The sequence below is a fragment of the Gekko japonicus genome, unplaced genomic scaffold, assembly GCF_001447785.1.
Source record: "Gekko japonicus isolate JY-2015 unplaced genomic scaffold, Gekko_japonicus_V1.1 scaffold1349, whole genome shotgun sequence".
In the NCBI taxonomy this organism is placed as follows: Eukaryota; Metazoa; Chordata; class Lepidosauria; order Squamata; family Gekkonidae; genus Gekko; species Gekko japonicus.
The window spans coordinates 261,816-284,236 of record NW_015174314.1 but is presented as its reverse complement, the minus strand read 5'-3'; the positions used below and the strand labels follow the sequence as shown (position 1 = coordinate 284,236).

General features: G+C 44.6%; 1 protein-coding gene across 1 annotated transcript in view; it reads right to left on the bottom strand.

Annotated features, from left to right (window-relative positions):
* Positions 1-22,421, bottom strand: part of DYM (dymeclin) — a 294,566-nt gene that overhangs the window by 142,992 nt on the left and 129,153 nt on the right. Inside the window, exons 12-13 of the mRNA XM_015424156.1 lie at positions 17,839-17,952; positions 16,953-17,047 (exon numbers count right to left, since the gene is read on the bottom strand). Of these exons, the coding sequence (XP_015279642.1) occupies positions 16,953-17,047; positions 17,839-17,952 (209 nt within the window). The remainder of the gene's footprint in view (positions 1-16,952; positions 17,048-17,838; positions 17,953-22,421) is intronic.

Sequence of the window (22,421 nt, the reverse complement as noted above, 5' to 3'; positions counted from 1 at the left end):
GCATCTCCGTGAAGCACATCCAGAGTCAAGCCATTTAGCAATGACAATTTCAAAAAAAAAAATTATTTGCTGGCATGCGAGGCATCGATACATTTCAGAGAGCACAAAGAAGCTCTGGGAGCAGTTCCAGACCAAACTCATCGCTGCTGTCACATTTCAAAGAGAAAAGAGAAAACCGGAGTCTAGATGTTTGCCCAGAAAATATTCCACATGGCTTTGCACCCATCCTGGTCCAACACTGAGAGGGCTGCCCGTCTGGGCGATCTGGCTAACCAGTGACCTCCTGCCCCTCCTGGCTCACGGCCCCCTTCTAATGGAACGCAGTGCGCTTGGAGGCTTGCGCCAGATGGAGAATGAGCGTCTTAATATCTCGCCAGGTGCCCGTTTCTGAATCCCAAGGAGACTCAACCGGGCTTAAACCAGGGTTCGGCAGCATCTCCATGCTGGCCACTGCAGATATTAGCCTAAAACCTTAACTCCATATGCTCTACGCGCCAGGACGCAATGCAATCGTTATTTTGACAATGCTGCTAAACCGCAGGACGGAGTGGGACAAGAGAAACATCAACACTATAGGAAACTTCAAGACAGGGTGTCTGTGTGTGTGTGTGTGTGGAGGGGGAATGTTATATAAATAAGGGATCCCCTACAGAACTCCAGTTAAATTGGTAATTATGCCTCTCTTCCACTGTGGTAATTTATCAATTAAAAACCTCTGCTCTTGTTTTGATAGGCTCCTCATCTTGTTATAATACTTCTCGCTAATTGCAGTGACACCTCCAAAACTGGGGGGTGGGGGGAGCAGGGGTGCTAATCGGTTTATAAGATGCAACACAGCTAAACTAGGTCATCACTCTACTAAGTAATACTACCAGCATATGGTTTCTCTTGCTTTATGCTTCTTGGGAAATTCTGCATTTATTTATTTATTTGCATCTTCTCTGACTGGCTGGCATTTATTCTATTTATTTAGTTAACAAAATTCATATCCCACCTTTCTGCCCACGCAAGGGCCAGTGAGGTGTCTAACAAATGACATACTAAAATCCCATCTTAAAACCATTAGAACCGACCAAAAAGAACACCACTCCATCATCAAAACAATTAAAACCAGAACTAAAATACACAAAGAGGAATAAAAACGAGAACTGAAACATTGGGTGGGAAGGAGGGATTACTCAAGGAATGCCAGATAAAAGAGTCTTCACTTGCTGGTGGAAGATGGCAACAGAAGGGAAAGATGAATCTCTCTGGGGACAGAGTTTTGGACTCCGCAGCTACTGTTCAGATGCAGAAGATTCACACACAGTGGCAGAGCTCCCCCGAATGAGAAAATGCACAAACATGTAACGCTTCCTTACATTAAATCAGACTTTTGGTCCATTGAAGTCAGTACTGTCTACCTCGACTGGCAATGGCTCTCCAGGGTCTCAGGCAGAGGTATTTTGCATCACCTGCTGCCAGGTCCCTTAACCTGAGATGCCAGGGATTGAATCAGGAACCTGCTGCATGACAAGCAGATGCTCTACCACCGAGCCACAGTCCCTCCCTGAGAATAACCCCAACGTACTGCATTTTTCTTTTTAAATTTACAAAGGACACAATCCAGCCCAAATGAAGCACTTTCAGAACCAATTTCAACTGGTATCTGAACCAACTGACATCTGAAGAAGTGAGCAGTGAGTCATGAAAGCTCTGACTTCTACAGGAGTATACCGCATACCATGCAGTTGTGGACAGGTTTACATTGGGACCACACAGCGTAGCATTCAGACAAGAATAAAAGAACATGAAAGGCACTGTAGACTTGGCCAACCTGAAAAATCAGCAGTGGCTGAACATAGCCTAACTGAAACAGGACACAGTATTTTGTTCCAAGACAATGAAAGGCTGGACAACACATCCAACTACCATGTCAGAGTACATAGGGAAGCCATTGAAATTCATAAACATAAACACAATTTCAACAGAAAAGAAGAGAGTTTAAAAATAAATAGGGCATGGTTTCCTGTCCTGAAAAACACAAAAGGCTCTACATCTGACAATAGCACTACAGATAAAATTAGAATGTCAACAGTCAATCCACATGCAAAAGAACCTCCTCAGGAAGCAGGAAACAATCCATATACAAAAGAATCTCCTCAGGAAAGCTCCTCCATTAGCATGTTCACAGCCTGGGGAACTCCTACAAGATAATGACTCAGCCCTACCCCACCTTCCTGAGTAGATATAAATTACCTGCCTACCATTTTCTTCTCACCTTGACACAGAGAGTACTCCATCTTTCTGTGTTATACCTCTGAAGAAGCCAGTCACAGCTACTGGCGAAACGTCAGATCCTACAATGCCAAGACCATGGCCATACAACCCGGAAAATCTACAACAGCTAATGAACTCCGGCCGTGAAAGGCTTCGACAACATATTGATTTTAAGATTGTTTAAATTGTTCTTGATGTGTCTCTTCCTTCTGTAAGCTGCCCTGAGCTAGTCTTGGCTGGGAGGGTGGGGTATAAATTCAATAAATAAATAAAACTACTATTGGTTTCAGTGGTGTTGGCGTTCACTTTAACACTTTACTGTTATTAGCTGTTTTCTGAATGAGAAGATCCCAGCTCCTGAGTCCAGACTCAGACTTGTTTGATAAAACCTCGCTTTAGAGGAAGCCACGGCCCTAAATTTGCAAGATCTGAGCACAATCCTTTTCTCCCAAGTTTTATCACTTAAATGGAGCCCACCAACATTAGACAGGGTTTCCCCCTACAATCCCCCCCCCTTCTCCACCACACTAACCTCAAACAGGATGTTGTTTTAAAGAGATCCCCCAAGTTATAATGATCATTAGACAAAGCAGCTTGAAAAGCTTATGCTGGGTAATATCCATGGCACACCAATCCATTTATTACTTAATGTAAGCAGTCAAACGAATTCCTACCCAATTATGCAGTTCTCCCTTAATAACTTAACTGGTAGAAATCTTCAGGCTTCTGAACCGTGTCTTTAAGATTATTTATTTCAAAATTCAAATCTCAACAGGAGCCTTAAACAGCTCCTACCTCCAATAACTTGGCCACCATTAAAAAATATTTTACCATTTCCCTTAGAATACACCCTGTAACGAAACACGTCACAAAACACGTTTAAAATGTTTGGAGTTTCTAAGATTAACTTGATTGGCTCTTTCTGAAGACTTTACATCTGGTCTAGCTCCCTTAGAAATATCACATTGGGAGTTTTCTGGTGAGGGAAAGCCTCAGTTATATTCAGACAATGCAATACACCATGGGTAAATGAAATCCAGTTTACAGGACACCCACACCCTAGACACCTAACTTACTCTGTCCTGCTGGAGATCCACAAACCAGGATTTATTTCCACCATTCTTTTCCCCTGCTTTGTTAACCAGAGGGGTTCATTGTGACACCCAAATGCAGAATCCAAGCCAGTTGAGCCACTATTAATAACTGAGCTGTCAGGTTGCAACCAACTCTTGGTGACCCCCTTGTGAGGTTTTCAAAGCAAGAGGCGAGCAGAGGTGGTTTGCCAGGGCCTTCCTCTGCACTGCAACCCAGGTCTTCCTTGGTGATCTCTCATCCAAGTAGTAACTATTGCTGACTCTCCTTAGCTTCCAAATTCGGATGAGCTCTGGCTAGTTTGGGGCAATGTTCCCTCTATTTCCCCCCACACCCTAAGCAGAATATAACTGCTGTAATCTTAAAACGGGCAATGGACACTGCAAGACCCTGTAGGGCTCCAGACGGCTGCTGAGCGGGGTTTCATGTGTTAATGAGCAGCCCCTCACGCCTTCACATGTTCTTGACCAGCACATGAAGCAGCTTATGTACAAAAGCTCGCAATGCCCAGCCATTTCATGTTTTCCCTTGGGTCTTAGGCTCAAAGCATTGACCATGAGATTTCTGTGATGCATGTCAATAAATAAAAGTAGGCTTGCAACTTACAGGTGCACAGCATACTTAAGATCGCTACAGCACAGACATTGTCTCCAGATTCTGATGCAATAATTCAGAGTGAGAAGTGTCACTTATCAGAGACTATTGATTAAAACATTGAAGAGTGCTAATGTTTTAAGCACGCTTTAAGTTTTAAAAAAATCCATAATTGTGTTTGTCTGTGTCCTTTATAAAATTCATATCTCTGCTACCTGGCAATACATTTTATGACACACGTGGCCCAGCTCGACAAGGTCTCATTTATGTCAGATCTGGCCCTCATAACAAATGTGTTCGACACCCCTGGGTTAGAGGGAACACTGGTTTGGGCTATTCAGGCTGTGCCACTACCCGGGTCTGAAGTCGCAGCTGCCGAGCATAAGGAAATCCGTACTGTTTCTGCTACCGCCTGCTCTTACAGACACGTTCTTGCCTCTCTCTGCTTCCTGGTAGCCCCCCTTCAAGAAAAATTTCGATGATATGCTTTTTACTATGACAGTAAAGCCACTTTGGAGGGCTCCAAGGATCCTTGGAAGCTTATGTGAGATTCCTCAATGAGAGGATTAGGAACAAAGCTTTCCCGAAAGACAGTTTGCCCACCGTGGCCATCATTTCTCTACAATGCTGAGCAGCAGGGGAGTGTGTTGTAGGATACCTCCTTGGATCACGTAGGGCACAATGAGGGCCATCTAGGGTGGTCAGTGTCCAGCTTGACCAGGAGCCAAGGATACAAGAGCCGCCCTGAGCCTGCTTCGGCTGGGAGGGCGGGGTATAGATTTAGATAAATAAATAAATAAATACTGCCCAGAATCCTCTGAAAAACCTTGGTTTTCCTGGTGGACAGGTCATTTTGGAACCCGTTCCTTGAATGGATAAGAACTTGAAAATTGCTGTTTTACACTGAATTAAAAAAAACACACACAGAGAGAAGCTTCAATACTGCATCAGTCAACAGGAGCAAGAAAACACACGCACCCCTCCACAGACACACCCCCATCTGATTTAAGTAGCTGCATTTCTAGGTGACTTCCCCCCCCAAATTAAAAAAAGAGATTGTTGTTTGTGTTGCGTATGCTGCACCAACCATATAGTGTTGAGACAAAGGAACATTCTTCGCGTTACTTCTGAATGTGTCCTAAGAGAGTACAGCCAAGACAAAAATAGTTTCCAATGCTAAATGCAAATACATTATTTCAAGAATGTTTAGCATTTGCAGCCAGCCACACTAACAAGGCTGAAGTCCTTGGTGAAGCTAGTTAACTCCCCTCCCCCAAGAGTTGACCTTGGAACTTCCCAACTCTTGCTCAAAGCAGTGAACATGAAAAGCGCTAAACATTTCACTGGAGCGGATTTTTAAGAAGTGTGTGGAACTCACTCTCTCTTGGTCTCAAACAAGTCATTTATTTAATTTGTTGGAGCTATCATGAACCCATAAGTAACAGATATAGATAAGTGTGGGGCCATAAGACTCCCTGAGGATTGGAATCCCCCCCCCTTCCCCACCAGGCGTGACTTGGCCCCCGGGGTGCTGCCACTGCTGCCACTGGGCTTCCGAGCTCCTCCAATGGCTGCTAGAAGTAGGTGTGTTCTCTGCACTTATTTAGAGAATGCTATTTTACTTTCAGGGGAATTTCCCACCCCTCCCCATGTATTTTTGTTTTAAGATTTCAGATTATTCTGCAAACATGGGGGGGGGTGTCAATTGAGTTTGCAGAAGAATTTGCTTTGGGTAAATGTGGCCCTGATCATCTGCAGATGGGGGGCACTTGAGAAATATAGATATTTTCCAATGGGTGAGAGTGCAAATCAGGTGGAGTGGGGAGACTGCGGAGAATCACAGTCTAAGCAGACAATATTGGACAACAGAACGATTGGCTGACTTGGGGTAAAGCAGCTTTATATGTTCAAAAACTGACCTTTCTAACCAATAACAAGTGGGGTTGTTGTTGTTTTTTTGGGGGGGGGACAGAGAACCAAGGAAAGAAGAACACAACCATCTACATCCTTACATCTACGGTTACAGATCAAGATGGGTAGCCATGTTAGTCGGTCTGTAGCAGCAGAAAAGACCAAGAATCCAGTAGCACCTTAGAAATTAACAAAATTTGTGGCAGGGGAGGAGCTTTCATGAGTCTCATGACTCATGAAGAAGTGAGCAGTGACTCACAAAAGCTCCTACCCTGCCACATATTTTGTTAGTCTTTAAGGTCTTCGGACAGCGCTGGCTCTTCGGCTTTGAAACGGAGATGAGCACCGCAACCCTAGAGTCGGATTCGACTGGCTTTCGAGCAAGGGAACCTACCTTTACCTTTTAAGGTGCTACTGGAGTAACAGAATTTTGTGGATAGCAACATTCTGCTATCCATAGACACTTCATTATGTAATAAATGAAAGCAGTGTGGTCTGATGACTTTTCAGTGCAAAGTATGAGCTGACAGCATACGCAGCCCCCATTCAAAAGCAACGAAAAGTGGAAGATTCGCTGCCTCAGATTCGTTGACAGAGATCAATGCACAGAAAGACAGCTATGCAGGCGACCTCCTCTGTGAGCTTGTCAAAGCAAATGTTGGCAAGAGTTTCAGAAAAGTAACTCTAATTAGGAACCTGGAAATTCTAGGTTAGCGAGTTGCGCCGCTGCATAATTACCCTCCTTTCCTTCTTGATCTGACCTCCTGCTAACAGATGGGGAGGCCAGAGGGCTGGAGATGCGGCCCAGAGATATAATTTCTTAACTGAGCCATCATTAATCTGGATGGGTTTTATCTGCACTGGATACTCCCCTTCTTTTTATTTAGGATCCAGACTCTTACAAGCTGAATTAAGTACCTTCCTCCCATCAGCTAAACTCAGAACTCTTCCCATTATCTTAGATCGGAGCCCAGTAGCATATTAGAGACCAACCAGGTTTTCAGGGTATGAGCTTTCAAGAGTCAAAGCTTATACTCTGCAAATCTGGCTGGTCTTTAAGGTGCTACTGGACATGCGAATAGCTCTTCTACAGCAGACTGACACAACCACCCTATCAACAGAGGCACAACATCCAAACCGCGAGATGTGATAGTCCCTCTGTACACTGCATTGGTCAGGCCGCACCTGGAGTCTTGTGTGCAGTTCCTGAGGCCTCACTTCAAAAAGGATGTGGACAGAAGGGAGCGGGTGCCGAGGAGAGCGAGGAGGATGATCAGGGGACTGGAGACCAAGCCCTACGAGGAAAGGCTGAGGGGCGTGGGAAGGTTGTCTGAAGAAGAGGAGGTGGGGGGGGGGAACAGGATTGATCTCTTGATGTATTCGAGGGGCTGTCACTTAGAGGAGGGCAGGGAGCTGTTCCTGTTGGCAGCAGAGGAGAGGACTCGCAAGAATGGGTTTAGATTAAGGACGGGAAGGTACTGGCTGGATCTTAGGGAAAACTTTTTGACAGTCAGAGTTGTGCAACGGTGGAATCAGCTGCCTGGAGAGGTGTTGAGCTCCCCCTCGTGGCAGTCTTCAAGTGGCAGGTGGGCAAACCCTTGTCAGGGATGCTCTCGGCTGATCCTGCATGGAGCAGGGGGGTTGGACTAGATGGCCTGTGTGGCCCCTTTACAACTCTGTGATTCTGTGATCTTACTCTCTGCAGTCCTTAACGGGTTGCTTATCTTATGACTGGGAATAGGCTCCATTCTGATCAGTACACTGCAGCTGACCCTGCCAGAAGATCCACTCAAATGTAAGCACCAAAGGGGCACTTATGTATAAAGCTGATGTGCCGGCATGGTCAGGTCCACTCTGCCCCTTGAAATCGGGCCTTTCCCATCTGGTATGACCTATCCAATTAACAACGGGTCAGCTGGAAAAGTGTCCATTTAAGAACACAAGCGAAGCCAATGTTGGATCAGGCCAATGGCCCATAACACATAAACAACTAAGAAGCAAACATATAATCATACGGTGGGCTTATCTTTCATGACTCTCTCCCTATACTCTGCCATGACAGCTTCGATCACTTGAGAAGAGACTTACACTGAGAGTTCCTATCTATACCTTGTGGCTAATAGCCACTGATGGACTTCTGCTCCATATGCTTATCTAATTTCCTCCCAGCTGATGGGAGGGCCTCATGTCCCCACAACACTCGCTCAAACACTTAAACTCACTTCCCTAAACCCACAAGGGGAGCACCGCTTACTGATTTTGCTTGGGGAATCGGGTGGGAACACCACATTTTTCTCATGGTGTTCCTGAAGGATACCTGCCAATACAATGCCAGTTTTCCATTCTGCCCGGAGACTTCTGTCACTAGCCTAAGGGGCTGACTACAATTAGGTACACATACACGTATCAAACATCCCAGTGTTGATTTTTCTTTTTCAGAAAAGAAGCTTCAGGACAGGGTGGCACAGAGTTGAGGAAAAAGACAGTCTGGGAAATGGGCACTTTAATGCTCTCTTCCTGCTCAGTCTTTCCCGTGATTTTTCTTTTTCAGAAAAGAAGCTTCAGCAGAGGGTGGCACAGAGTGGAGGGAAAAGACAGTCTGGGAAATGGGTACTTTAATGCTCTCCTCCTGCTCAGTCTTTCCCAGAGTAGGTTTTCTTCCTTCAGAGTTTCAGCTGTTTGCTTCACCTTGCAAAACACCCATTTGAAACTCCACGGGGAGGAGATAACACAGGGGTAACTGAAGCAGGAATATGGCGGACGGGGAAAAGCACTAAGCATTGTACCCCCTACCACGTCTCTGACCATAGCTGTCCCCCTACTGAAGCTGCTTTCCAACAGATTGAGGAGTGGGATTCTTAACAGTGCAATCATATGCCAAATTGCTCGGCAAACTTAAGGAGAAGTAACTCTGCTCAGGATTGCATTATAATGCGTGCACTGGAGCATGACACACCATTAGCCGTCAGTCTGCCCCTTTATAAAACCGAGAAATCTGCCCTTGTTTTAAGTGTTACATACTACAGTTTTCTTAATACTCTGACAGTTATGCAATTATACACTTGGACGACTGCAGCATAATTTCTGACACTTTTGAAGATCCCTCTCTCTTTAAATATGCAGTTCTCCAGTTGACATGGGTTATCTGTGTAGGCGTGGTTTTTTAAAAAAAAATACTTCTGTCAGCGGGAGGGCCCTGTGGAAAAGCTTGTTTACCGATGGATGTGTATTTGGAAGATCACCTCAAAACTACTGCAGAACTGCCTCTCCGAAGGAGTATCTTCCCAACGGGTGGTGGCGGAAGGCCGTCTCAACCGACTTACGGAAACCCCATAAGGTTGGCAAGGCAAAAGACTAACATAAGAACAGAAGAGAAGCCAATGCTGGATCAGGCCAATGATGTTCTTACTATTGCTGACCCTGCTTAGCTCTCAATATTTGACAAGACTGGGCTATCCTGGCAGGGGTAGGATGGGGAGCCTGAAATCATTCAAGGGGACCCCGCTGCCATTTACGAAATCTAACTACAGGGGCGCAGCCACACCTAAATTCTCACAGCGGGTGCATTTCCTCCCATTGTCATCCTCCTTCTCCCAACATCAAATAAATACATTTTTATTCCAGAAGGGTTTTTTTTTAATGGCGTGAAGATTAGGTAGCTTGTTAAATAGGTTTTGGTTTCAGAGAATTGTATTTTATGTTTTCCTTTAGTAAGATGTCTTGGGGAGGGAGGGTGAGAGGATATTGCCCGATCTCGTCACATCTTGGAAGCTAAGCAGGTTGGGTACTTGGGAGGGAGCCCTCCAAGGAAGACTCCGCAGAGGAAGGAACTTGGAAAAGCACCTCTGTTTCTCACTTGCCTCGAAAGCCCCTTGCTGGGGTCACTGCAAGTCAGCTGCAACTTGATAGCACTTTACACACACACACACAAGCTGCCTTAAGCACTCTTGGAATGGACAGGCAGAATGCCCCGTTATCCAAAAGTCATTGGAGGGAAAATGTAGACACAGATTGACCGAATGGTAGGTGGCGCCAATGGATCCTAAAATTATTGTGTTGGGGCTGTTATGTGATTCCGAAACACGATATCATACGTTTGGTCAGACTACTTATAAAAACGGGTGCCGCTCTCATAATCTCCCTGTTAATGTATGGGTTACTATTTGATGGGACTGGGATGACTCCGTTAAAAGTCGGGGAGTATAAACAAAGCAAAAAATAGCAAGATCTAGCAAATCGCCATGTTAACAGCAAGGGTCAGCTTTTGAAATTCACTGAAACCTGTTCTTGAATTTTGAAAGAAACGGGTGTGTGTCAAAGAATAACAACTATAATTGCCTCGCACTGAGTTAAAACCAGGTTCAAAATAAAAGAAAATGAACATCTTTTATCTTGTTTTAGACACAGCAGGGCTTTCTTGTATAACGTGACATGCCATTTGTCTTGCTTTATATGCTATTATTGTATTTGTACCGGTCTTTTGCATCTGTCGGACAGTAAAAAAACCCAAAAAACTAAAGAGACATTTTCTAAAATAAATTCTTTCTTCCAAATTTTTTTTTGGGGGGAGAATAATACTAGGCAACGTGCAGACTGTGAACAGCACTACGGTCTCAGATGGGGACATGTGTAATCAGAAGCATAACACTCAATTAAGGATCGTTCTGATAACAATTACATTCAAGGGCACACTCTGGCCAAGTCATCTGCAGCCTCCAACTGCCAACAGCTGTAGGTGAAGAAAAGATTTACGCCGATCTGTCAACATTCATGACTCTAGAAATGTGATGAGAATTACTTGGTGATGTAAAGTTCTGTTTTATGGAGCTCCAGGTTAAACCATAAATGACAAGTCTCCTTTCCATCCTCAACACACAATAGCCCTCGTGATTTAAAACTATCGGCAGCCTGCACTCAGAGGACTTATTTTTTTTATATATTTAAGAAGCCTCCGTAGAAGCTGAATTACTTCTCACATTAAAGGAGGAATTACTGGAGCATCTGGTGAATCTTGAATTATGGCCCGTCTGCGCTCACTCGGCTAAGCAGATTTTGAGTTAAGAGTTCCTTAGCTGTTACATTTTAAAAACCAAAGCACTAAAAATAAGATATGTAGCAGTTACCATTTCCCTTTTTTAGGACTTCCCAACAGTCCACATATCATGAAATTTCTTAATCTCATCTCAGAAGGACAGAGATGTATTTTCTAACAATGGCCATAGATGTGTTATGCAGAGGTGGGGGAGAGAGTATACACGTACTTCGGAAATAAAGGCAAGATAATACTCTCATGTACACTGAATGTACATCAACTTCACAACCCATTCAATCTTTACAGCCAGCCCGATTCCATAGTTCCTTGACCATAAAAGCTACAATCTCTATCTTAAAAAGTTATGTTTGTGGTTATAATCCCAAAATGCTTTTCTTTTGAAGTCAGCCACTTTGGACAAGAGTTATAGCACAGGCACCTTTCCTTGTGCCCACCATTTGGGGCCAGGTGGGTCTTTTGCCCAGCAAGTCTTCTGACTGGCCACTGGAGATTTAATCGGCCGTGCACCACAGCACAAGGATCTTCACTGTGTGACTGGAGGTAAGCTGCGGCAGCCATTTTGTGACTTCACTCCACCTTCAGCGCCAGCCATTTTGTGGCTGTGCTGGAATTCCAAAGGCGCCTGCAGGCTCAAAAAGGTTGGGGACCCCTGCTTTAGAGGGCCAGTCTTTAATGGGAAGCCTGTGCTGGACTTAAAAGTCTGAGAGGAAACGACTGCACCATCACACCATTTCCTTTTTCTCCTTTAGGTTTTCTTTTAAGACTGGGAGAAAGATATAAGGCGGGGGGGGGGGAGCCAGGAGCAGCTGTTCATTGCAGGATGATGGTCTCTGAACAAAACAGCATGCCACCTAGTCTTGGCTGAAGTCTGAACGCCACCATCAGGGTGTACCCAATATAAAATCCTTAGTGATCTACATGTGAATAAAGTATGAGAGACAGTAAAGTATGAGAGACAGTTAAGAGCGACAGACTCTAATCTGGACAGTTGGGTCTGGTTCCCGGCTCCTCCGCATGAGGCCTGCTGGGTGACCTTGGGCCAGTTCCAGTTCCCTCAGGACTCTCTCAGCCCTGTCTGAGAATTATGGTCTCTGAACAAAACAGCATGCTACCTAGTCTTGGCTGAAGTCTGAACGCCACCATCCAGGTGTACCCAATATAAAATCCTTAGTGATCTACATGTGAATAAAGTATGAGAGACAGTGTGGTGTAGTGGTTAAGAGCGACAGACTCTAATCTGGACAGTTGGGTCTGGTTCCCGGCTCCTCCACATGAGGCCTGCTGGGTGACCTTGGGCCAGTTCCAGTTCCCTCAGGACTCTCTCAGCCCTGCCTGCCTCACAAGGTGCCTGTCATGGGGAGAAGAACGGAAGGCGATTGTAAGCCCCTTTGAGACACCTGAGGCCTGATGGGTGACCTTGGGCCAGTTCCAGTTCCCTCAGGACTCTCTCAGCCCCACCTGCCTCACATGAGGCCTGCTGGGTGACCCTGGGCCAGTCCCACTCCTCTCAGGACTCTTTCAGCCCCACCTGCCTCACAAGGTGCCTGTTGTGGGAAGAGGAAGGGAAGACGATTGTAAGCCACTTTGAGACTCCTTCAGGTAGAGAAAAGTGGGGTATAAAAAAACCTACTCTCCTCCTTTTCTAAAGTGTGAATTAGTCTTGCTAAGTCCCATCACAGACTGCCTTGAAAGGTGTGTTTCCCCTCCTCATAGTCTTCTGAGATCAGAGGGACAGAAGTATTTTGCCTACCTCCCTGTGTCTTCCACATACCTTGGGATGCTATGCAGATGTTTTGGTCTCATGATACATGGTTTTGTTTAGATAAATGAATGAACACACTGTAGAAGTGACAAGATGAGAAAGCCTTGGCAGAGGAGTGACCAGACTAGAAAGGCATTAGAAACGGTTTTTTGAAGCTTATGGGGAGGCCCAATATGAACAAGCATGCTCTAGAAAATCTTGAGACTAGACAATTTCAGAGGGTAGCTGTATTAGACTGCAGTGCAACAGGTAGATTCGAGTCCAGTGGCACCTTAAGAAACAAACTAGACTTCTGGGATATAAGCTTTGGAGAGTCAAAGCTCCCTTCATCAGATACAAGTAGGAACGGAGATCTCTGAGTCCTTGTATTGAAGTCTGGAGGTGGGAGGAACTAGACAGGCAGCAAATGAAATGTTCACAAACCAATGGAATTACATTTTTCCAGCTTTCAAGTGTCATCTCACAATTAATCATGTTCACTGATCATTTTGATCAGCTGTAAGTGAAAGTGTGACTAAGAAACACTTCTGAAAGAAGTCACATGACATGAGACTGGGGGAGGAATTATTGACTCGGAAGAGAACATGAGAACATAAGAAGAGCCCTGCTGGATCAGACCAATGGTCCATCTGGTCCAGCATCCTTCCTGTCTCACACCATGGCCAACCAGTTCCTCTGGGCAGCCAACAACAGGGCACAGAGGTTGAGGCCTCCATAAGAACATAAAAAGAGCCGTTGGATCAGACCAGTGGTCCATCTACTCCAGCATCCTACCTCACACAGTGGTCAAGTAGTTCCTCTGGAGGGCCAACAACAGGGCACAGAGGCCAAGGCCTTCCCCTGATGTAGCATCCTAGCTCTGGGATTCAGAGACTTAGTGCCTCTGAATGTGGAGGTTCCCCTCAGCCACCATGGCTAGTAGCCATTGATAGCCTTATCCTCCATGAATCTATCTAATCCATAGATGAGAACCACCAGAAGGGCATAGTCTGGGTGGGATGCTGCTCTAGAGGGTTGCTAAGGCAGAAAAGATGAAAGCAGGCACAAAACTAACTGTATTTTAGCACTCTGTGTACGCTACCTGAGGGGGTCCTTCTGGACTGAAAGGTAGGGAGCCAGTTTGGTGTAGTGGTTAAGTGTGCTGACTCTAATCTGAGAGAACCGGGTTTGATTCCCCACTCCTCCACTTGCACCTGCTGGATGACCTTGGGCAAGCTGTAGTTCTGATAAGAGCTGTTCTTGAAAAAGAGCAGTTTCTGTCAAGAGCTCTCTCAGCCCCACCTGCCTCACAGGGTGTCTGTTGTGAGGAGGGGAAGGGAAAGGAGTTTGTAAGCCGCTCTGAGACACCTTTGGGTAGTGAAGGGTGGGGTATAAATCCAATCTCTTCTTCTTCTTCTTCTAGAAATCAATAAAGAAGTAAAGCACTATTGGAAGAAGAGATGGAAGAGGATGATAAAATGCAGGGTACTTATCAGACAGGATGAAGGTGGCAGGCATACAAGTACCTTCTAAAAGGCGAAATACGTGTATATCTAAAAAAATCAGTCTATTCATGATATGTTATGTGGTAATATACCACTGGATAATTTTAACACGATTTATCTAAAAGGATTTGTAATTCCTTCAGATACAGACTTAGTTTTGCTTATAGCTGCTAAGATAGTTATTGCAGCATATTAGGAGGAGGCAGAATCCCTCTCCTTCCCGCTAAAAGATTGGTTTAACTGTGTTCGGAATGTAGCTTTATTAACTAAATTAACAAAGAAATAATTTGTCCCTAACAGATAAGTTTCAGGAATGTTGGACAATCTTTGTTATGTATTGGGATGAAAAAAATAAGAGATAAAACATGCCCTTTTTCTTTTTCTCAAGTCTTATGTACTTAGACATTATTTAGCATAATATCAGAGGTCATTTTCTTTAGGAGCGCACAGGAGCGGAGGGTGGGAACATGCAACAAGCCCCACCCCCTGCTCCCAGCAGCCCTCAGTCAGAGCAAGAAGCAGCCAGATAAGTTGCAGAGCACCCCTGGTCCAAAACAGTCCAGTGGCACCTTTAAGACCAAGTTTTATTCAGGCACAAGCTCTACCTCCTCTGCAAGGACAGAGCTGCACGTTCCCCCCCCCAATAGCTAGGTATCCAAAACAGTCCAGTGGCACCTTTAAGACCAAGTTTTATTCAGGTACAAGTTCTCCCTCCTCTGCGAGGACAGAGCTGCACGCCCCCCCCCAATAGCTAGGTATCCAAAACAATCCAGTGGCACCTTTAAGACCAAGTTTTATTCAGGTACAAGCTCTCCCTCCTCTGCGAGGACAGAGCTGCACGTCCCCCCCCCCCAATAGCTAGGTATCCAAAACAATCTAGTGGAGCCTGAGTGGTGGGTGTTGCCTTCTGACACACTTCCGGTGATGTCAGGGGGTGTGGCATATGCAAATAAGGCATGCTAATGAGCTCCTGCACCTCTTTTTCTATGAAATGACCCCTGCATAATATATGCAATAAATGTGAGGGGAAAAGGCAAAATGAATGTCACCCAAGTGTATAATTCAAAACTGAGCTCTTTGACTTTTACCCATGTATTATACATTAGAGCCACCACAGAGTGGCCAGAAGACCAAGGCCAGTTCCCCCAGAGCAAATGGCTGCTTTGGAGGATGGACTCTATGGCATTATACCCTGCTGAGGTCCCCCCCAGGCTCCACCCCCAAAATCTCCAGGTATTTAGAGCTATCAACCTGACTTTCACGCTGTGCTCCAAGAAACCCGGAATTCCTGGGAAAGGCACCAGGGATTCCATGATGAGAAAATAAGCAACAAAAGGCAAGCTTTCCTGAAAGATGTCTACCATACTTTGCCTTCAAGATACAGCTGAGGGTGTGTTCACTGGAACGCAGGCAAAGTATTGGACAGCAGATTTTAGTATATTTTATATATTGCATTTCAATCGAAAGCTTACAAAATTGTGCATGCTGCAACGGCAGGGGCCCCACAGGACCGGCAATGGACATATGTGGACTCGGAACCTGCACAAGAATCCCCTGTAGCATTCAGGGCTTCTGTGGCAGATGCACAGGGGCCTCTTGGCAGCCAAAAATCAGTACAGGAAGGATTTCCTGAAAGTTCCCTTGAAACCTATTGCCTGAGGGTTCAGCCCATCAAGCAGCAAGAAGATGTTCCACAGTTATATAGTGAACCCTGCTATTGAACAACCACAGCTACATTGACTGGAAGTGTCACCAAATTGCAGCCAACTTAGAGGTTTACAAGATTATGCACGGGATAGAGTAGGTACAGAAAGAAGTATTTTTCTCCCTTTCTCACAAGCCAAGAACTTGTGGGCACTCCATGAAATTGCTCAGCAGTCAGGTTAGAACAGATAAAAGGAAGTCCTTCTTTGCCCAAAGAGTGACTCACACATGGAATTCACTGCTACAGGAAGTGGTGGCAGCTACAAGCATGGACAGCTTCAAGGGGGAATTAGATAAGCATATGGAGCAGAGGTCCATCAATGGTTATTAGCCAGAAGGTATAGATAGGGACTCCGGGGCAAGTGATGCTCTGTCTTCTTGGTGCTCAGGGGGGCCAACAGTGGGAGGGCTCCTAGTGTCCTGGCCCCACTGCTGGACCTCCTGATGCCCCCTGGTATTTTTGGCCACTGTGTGACACAGAGTGTTGGACTGGATGGGCCCTTGGCCTGATCCAACATTGGCTTCTCTTATATTCTCATGTTCTGGTGACTCCCTCGGATTTTCAAGGCAAGAGATGAACAGAGGTGTGGTTCGCCATTGCCTGCCTCTTCAGGGAGACCTTGGGACTTCCCTGGTGGTCTCCCATCCAAATACTAACCAAGGCTGACCCTGCTTAGCTTCCGAGACCTGATGAGATTAGGCTAGCCTGGGCCATATGGGTCAGGGGCTACATCTACAGCTACATCTAGGTCGACATCACACCTCTTACACAGAATAACAATATATCTCGTTTCTTTTATATCTCCCCCCCCAGTGCATTAGTTATTACCTGTTTCCATTCAGGACAAGCAGTGTTGCTGGCCACCATCTATACTGAACAGCTATTTGTTTTTGAGTAGCATAAGAAGCTGCCGCCGAGAGGTACCCATGGCTTCAGTGTATTGCACTTTGAAATTTAATCCACACTTCACAAGGCTCAGTAAGGTTTACCAGGGTTAATATTCAAATTTCAGTCACAGGAAAATTCAAGTATCTTTCCTGCGGAATTTAGGATGAGGCTAGTTTAAATATTTTGTAGAAGTCTTATATTTACCTGATGATCCTCTGAGCGGCATACTGATGAAGGGAGCGGAACTGTGCTGACATATTGGCTAAAGCTGCCAAACAATTTGTATGAAGGTATTTGTCCTGTGGGAGAAGAGCAGGAGGGGGGAAATGCATCAAGCTATCCTTTCTGCATACAGCAAGACCTGTCAAAAGGAAATCACCCAGCAGCCGAACATCCGTTTACCGGAGAGGTAAGGCTGCAGTAAAGACAAACCAAACTTGTGCTCCGATTTTAGGGGTAAGCATCAAGAGACAATTTTGTGCTACCTTGGGCTTAGTATACTTCACGATTTTTATCTGTGTGGCTGCATGTTTAACCCTGGTTTCAGAAAAAAAACGAGTTGAATTACTTGCTTTACTTTCTCGGTCTTGTTTTAATGTAAGAAATAATATGTTTAAGCAGCAGCCAGCCATGATAATGGTAGACTTTATTCATGGAAACCTGGTGTCTGACGCTCCAAATAAATGGTTTAACCTTTCATTTACAAAGTACGGTTTTGTCTTTATGATTTGATTTCCTTGTGATTTATCAGCCACATTTTGATTTTGATCACTCACAGACAAAACTCGATTGTCTCCAATACTCTGGTATTCAGAATTCTTGCTCCGGGCACCACACAGAATAGCCTCTCAGTTTTTGACACCATCATTTCCTACATAAATATAACTCATGCACAAAGGTACATCTATTGCATTTCTAACAACAAAAAGTGTTGTTAGAACAGAACAGGAGAAATTAACATCTGTGGAGCCATGCGTGTAAATTTTTATGTTGTTTTCCCTCAGATAATGTTTTCGGCTTTTATATTTGCTCCTTCACTTCCCCCACATGGTGACAGAGAATGACAAAGATGCCTTATCACTGCTCTTACCCTTGTTCGTGTCATGTTGTACTGAATAGTTCTTATTACTACCAGTATCAGGAGACTCCCCAAGGAAATTTCTGTTAACACACGTTCTGAGTACCAGGTAATATTCTTCAATATCTGCAAAGAAAGAAAAAGAACTATTCTTCACTTGTGAACATAATTCTATTTTCAAGTCAGTCTTTTAAAAATTGTTTCCAGAGACAAGGGAATTAAACCTACAGGTTTGATGCACTACAGCTGAAAGTGCAGAAACACAAAAGGGTCTCTCTGGACTTTTCAGAGACCTTGATAAACTTTGCAGCGGCTCAGTCTGATTTAATGCAAACATCTGCTTCTGATCGAACCCAGTCCACCGTGGACTATGTAGAAGGACTGCAGGTTATAGTTGCATTTCGAAAGTACAGGGAAACAGTGAATTCCATAATGAGATACCATTTCACTCAGTTTTAGGAGGGGGAGGTTAAAAAAAAAAAAGCACTGGGATCTTTTCCAAATGCTGGAGTTCCCCCTGATTACCTGGGGAGTCAATCCACAAGCACTGAAATCAGTTTGGGCAGGGCTGTCCCACAGTTCTGGTGTCATTTTATTTTCTTCCACATGTGCCTGAAATAATGAGGATTTTCAAGGGAGGGTGCTGTCCTCATCGGTATTATTATTAGTGGTGTCAGAGTACCCCTTTTTTAAAAAATACCCTACAAAAGAGATATAATGCTGCAGAGCTGTAATGATAGTTTAAGCAGGTTCTCTGAATTCGCAGCTTTCATTAAAGAAAAAAAGTGGCTCATTCTGTCGTGGAGATATAAGGAAAAAGGCATATCTCCACAAGGGAGGGAGGGAGGAATTCAGAGAACCTGCTTAACCAATCATTATAACACGACAGTATTATATCGATATTTTAGGGCTGTTTTTTAAAAATAAAATTTAAAATTGTCTGGGGCAAGAGAGGGAATGGTTTAATGATGGCAACAGTCCAATAATTGAAAAGTGGGCTAGAGGTAGGTACGACAAAAAAAACCCCATTACACACAAGAAAAAGCCAACTCGAAATTAGCTTCCAGAAAAAATTTGGAATAAGAGTGTTCTCAAAAGTTCTATATACCCCCCCCCCCAGGGAATTACAAACAAAAACATCCCCAAAATCCAAAGTAAAAACTAAAGGCACAAAAATGCATGTGGAAATCGGGGGATGAACCAAAGCAATATGGGGCCAGAACCGACGAAAATACCCCATGCGGAAAAGCTCTGGAAGAAGCAACACTTAATACCATTTGCAAACTATCTAGGAACCACAGCTTGGAAAGTGAGATATATAGCTCCACAGGGAGTCACATAGTTCACTCAGATATGCCTTTTGTATGTGGGTTTTTCTATGGTTTGGTATACGGTTTCAAGGGTTGATAATTTGGAACTTTTTCCCCTTTTCTTTTTTAAAAAATCAGAGCCTTTTTACTGTTCTATGACTTTCTGTTCACCACTTTGGAATCTTGGTAGAAAAATATTGCAGATTAATGAATTAAAGTTCTAAGTAAGAAAACTACATTGCCTAGGGAATAACTGGTCCTGTTCTTTGTGATATGCAAAGCATTAGGGGGGAAACATTATGGTATATTTATGTAATATTCTTTAACAAGTGTAGACATTTGGATACAAAGGAAAAAAAGAGGCTGTCCTTTCAGTCTGTGTATTGCAGGTTTCTGGTGCTTTTCGCAGTTACCTTAAAGGGAGCTCTTCCTACCAGATCAGTTGGAGGGGGAAGATGCATCCGGTAATTAATGCTCCAGCACGAAGGCTGGAGCATTAATGCAAACTCTCTTTAAATTATCTGTGGCTTCCTCGACCGAGTTCTCGTTGCAACACACTGATAAACTATTTTCTGAAACTTTCACTCGCTATCAGGTTCACAAAGAAAGATCTTCTGTAATTGTAAGCTGCTTTGAACAAGCAGGAAAGGCAGGATATAAATGTTAAAACAAATAAATGTTACTTTGACAACAGGAAGGAGGGAGCCTTGATTACCACATTGCTCTACGTTCCTGTTTTAAAAATATCAAGTCTTCACTGCGTTTCTGTTTTGTGAGATGAACAATTCGAAATTACTTCCTTACGATATGTTCTTAATATTGACCATTGTCTAGGGCAAAGTAATATATGCTGAGACGGACGCCTAGTGCAAGAATAGTTTTTTGAAAAGTCCTCGAGGAGAACAGCACCCGATCAGGTTTACTTGGTGGTGGAAAGTGCCATCAAACTGCAGCTAACTTACGACAACCCCAGAGGGTTTTCAACGCAAAAAGTGAACAGAGGTGGTTTGCCATTGCCTGCCTCTGTGTAGCAAACCTGGCATTCTTTGGGCGTCTCCCAGCCACGAACTAACCAGGGTCGACCCGGGTTAGCTTCCTAAATCTGACCAGATCAAGCCAATCCGGGCCATCCAGGTCAGGGCAAAACACGTACAGAGGTGGTTTGCCATTGCCTGCCTCTTTGGTGTAGTGGTTAGGAGCGCGGACTCTAATCTGGGAGAAGCCGGTTTGAGTCCCCACTCCTCCACATCCAGCCAGCTGGGTGGCCTTGGGTCAGTCACAAGTTCTCTCAGAGCTGTTCTCTCAACGACAGTCCTCGAGAGAGCTCTCTCAGCCCCACCTACCTCACAGGGTGTCTGTTGTGGGGAGGGGAAGGGAAAGGGGATTGTAAATTGCTCTGAGACTCCGAGTGAAGGGCGGGGTATAAATCCAATCTCCTCCTCCTCCTCTGTGTAGCGACCAAGGACCTCGTTGGGGGTCTCCCATCCAAGTACCAAACAGGGATGACCCTGCTTAGTTTCCAAGATCTGATGAGATCAGATAGCCTGGGCCATCCAGTTCAGGGTAGCAGGTTTACCTACACTGTTCCTATTCCCATTATTAATAAAACTGGAATCAGTACAGGCACAGGAAAACTATTTGTGTGGAACTGCTGGGAGAAAGTGATCTTGTATTTTTTTGATCTTCTTTCCAAGGAAGCCAAAACCACATCTTATTTTCAAACACAAAAACCCTTGACCAGACAGGAAAGCTTTTGTGGCTTCCCTGGGGGAGGAATACAAGTAAGAGTCTATATAATCAGTGATTTATAAAATGGTACTTACTAAAATTAATCTTAAATATCAATAAATAAGCACGGGCATCACACCACAAAAGAAAAATATGTTCCTACTATGACACAGACAGTGCAGTTATAAAAGCAGAATGTGCGGCTGAGGATGGGATGGAGTACCCAGCCTGACGCAGCAGGTCTTAATTATTTTTATTTTCTCGGTCTTCAACCATAGGACGAAAGCCGCTTCCTTCCGAAGCGGCTAAAATTAACTAGCGAAGCAGAGTTTTGAGGGGCCTCGCTCACTCCTAGTGCTCTTGAACATGAGTTTTGGGATGGCGCTCACATGTGAATTCAAAATGTATAACGGTATCCTGAACAGGCACACCAATTTTATTCCAATATTACAAGCTTCGAGGCAGATTTATCAGTGCTTTGTACTACATCTTTCTCTGTATCTTTTTTTTTTAAAGAAGAAGAGAAGAAGAGATTGGATTTATACCCTACCCTTCACTACCCAAAGGAGTCTCAGAGCGGCTTACAAACTCCTTTCCTTTCCCCTCCCCACAACAGACACCCTGTGATGCAAGTGGGGCTGAGAGAGCTCTGACGGAAACTGCCCTTTTTCAAGAACAGCTGTGCCAGAACTATGGCTTGCCCAAGATCATCCAGTAGGTGCAAGTGGAAGAATGGGGAATCAAACCCAGTTCTCCCAGATTAACCACCACACCAAACTTCACCAAAAAGGTGAAGCCTAAAGTGAAACACAGAATTGTGCTCTGCGTGTGAGAATCCAATTTCATTCCAACATCTCCAATGGCATTACCATGCTACCAACTTACAAGCAGAGCGTTGAACAAGACCGTAATTAAAGCCACAAGCTACTCAAGCAATTCTACAGAGCACACCTGTGCTCTGCGTGTGAGAATCCAATTTCATCACCATGCTACCAACTTACAAGCAGAGTGCTGAACAAGCCCGTAATTAAAGCCACAAGCTACTCAACCAATTCTACAGAGCACACAAAGTTATTATTTTGAGAGACTCGTGCGAATCAATCTGACTGCACAGATTTAGACATCTCTCCTCTTTTCAATAATATCCTGGCTGGAAAGGGCCAACAGGTCGCGGCCGACTTTGGGTGACCCTGTAGGGTTTTGAAGGCAAGTGACATTCAGGGGTGGCTTGCCGTTGCATGGTTTTCCCTGGTGGTCTCCCATCCAAGTACTAACCTGGACCAACTCTGGTTAGCTTCTAGGATTTGACAAGATCAGGCTAGCCTGGGCTGTCCAGGTCAGAGCATTAATATTCTACTTGCCCTAAAAATATTTTCAGCACTTACAAACTGGTGTTGCCGCCTACAGTGCAGTTCTTGGGTACTCAGCATCCCATTTGGAGTCATTTCAGGTCAGTATCAAGGGTTTATTCTTGTGTTGGGGAAGGCACAACGTCCAGATCCTCCCTGCACACATGGTTTTGAAACCTGGGGTGGGGGGGGTGGGACACAAGATATC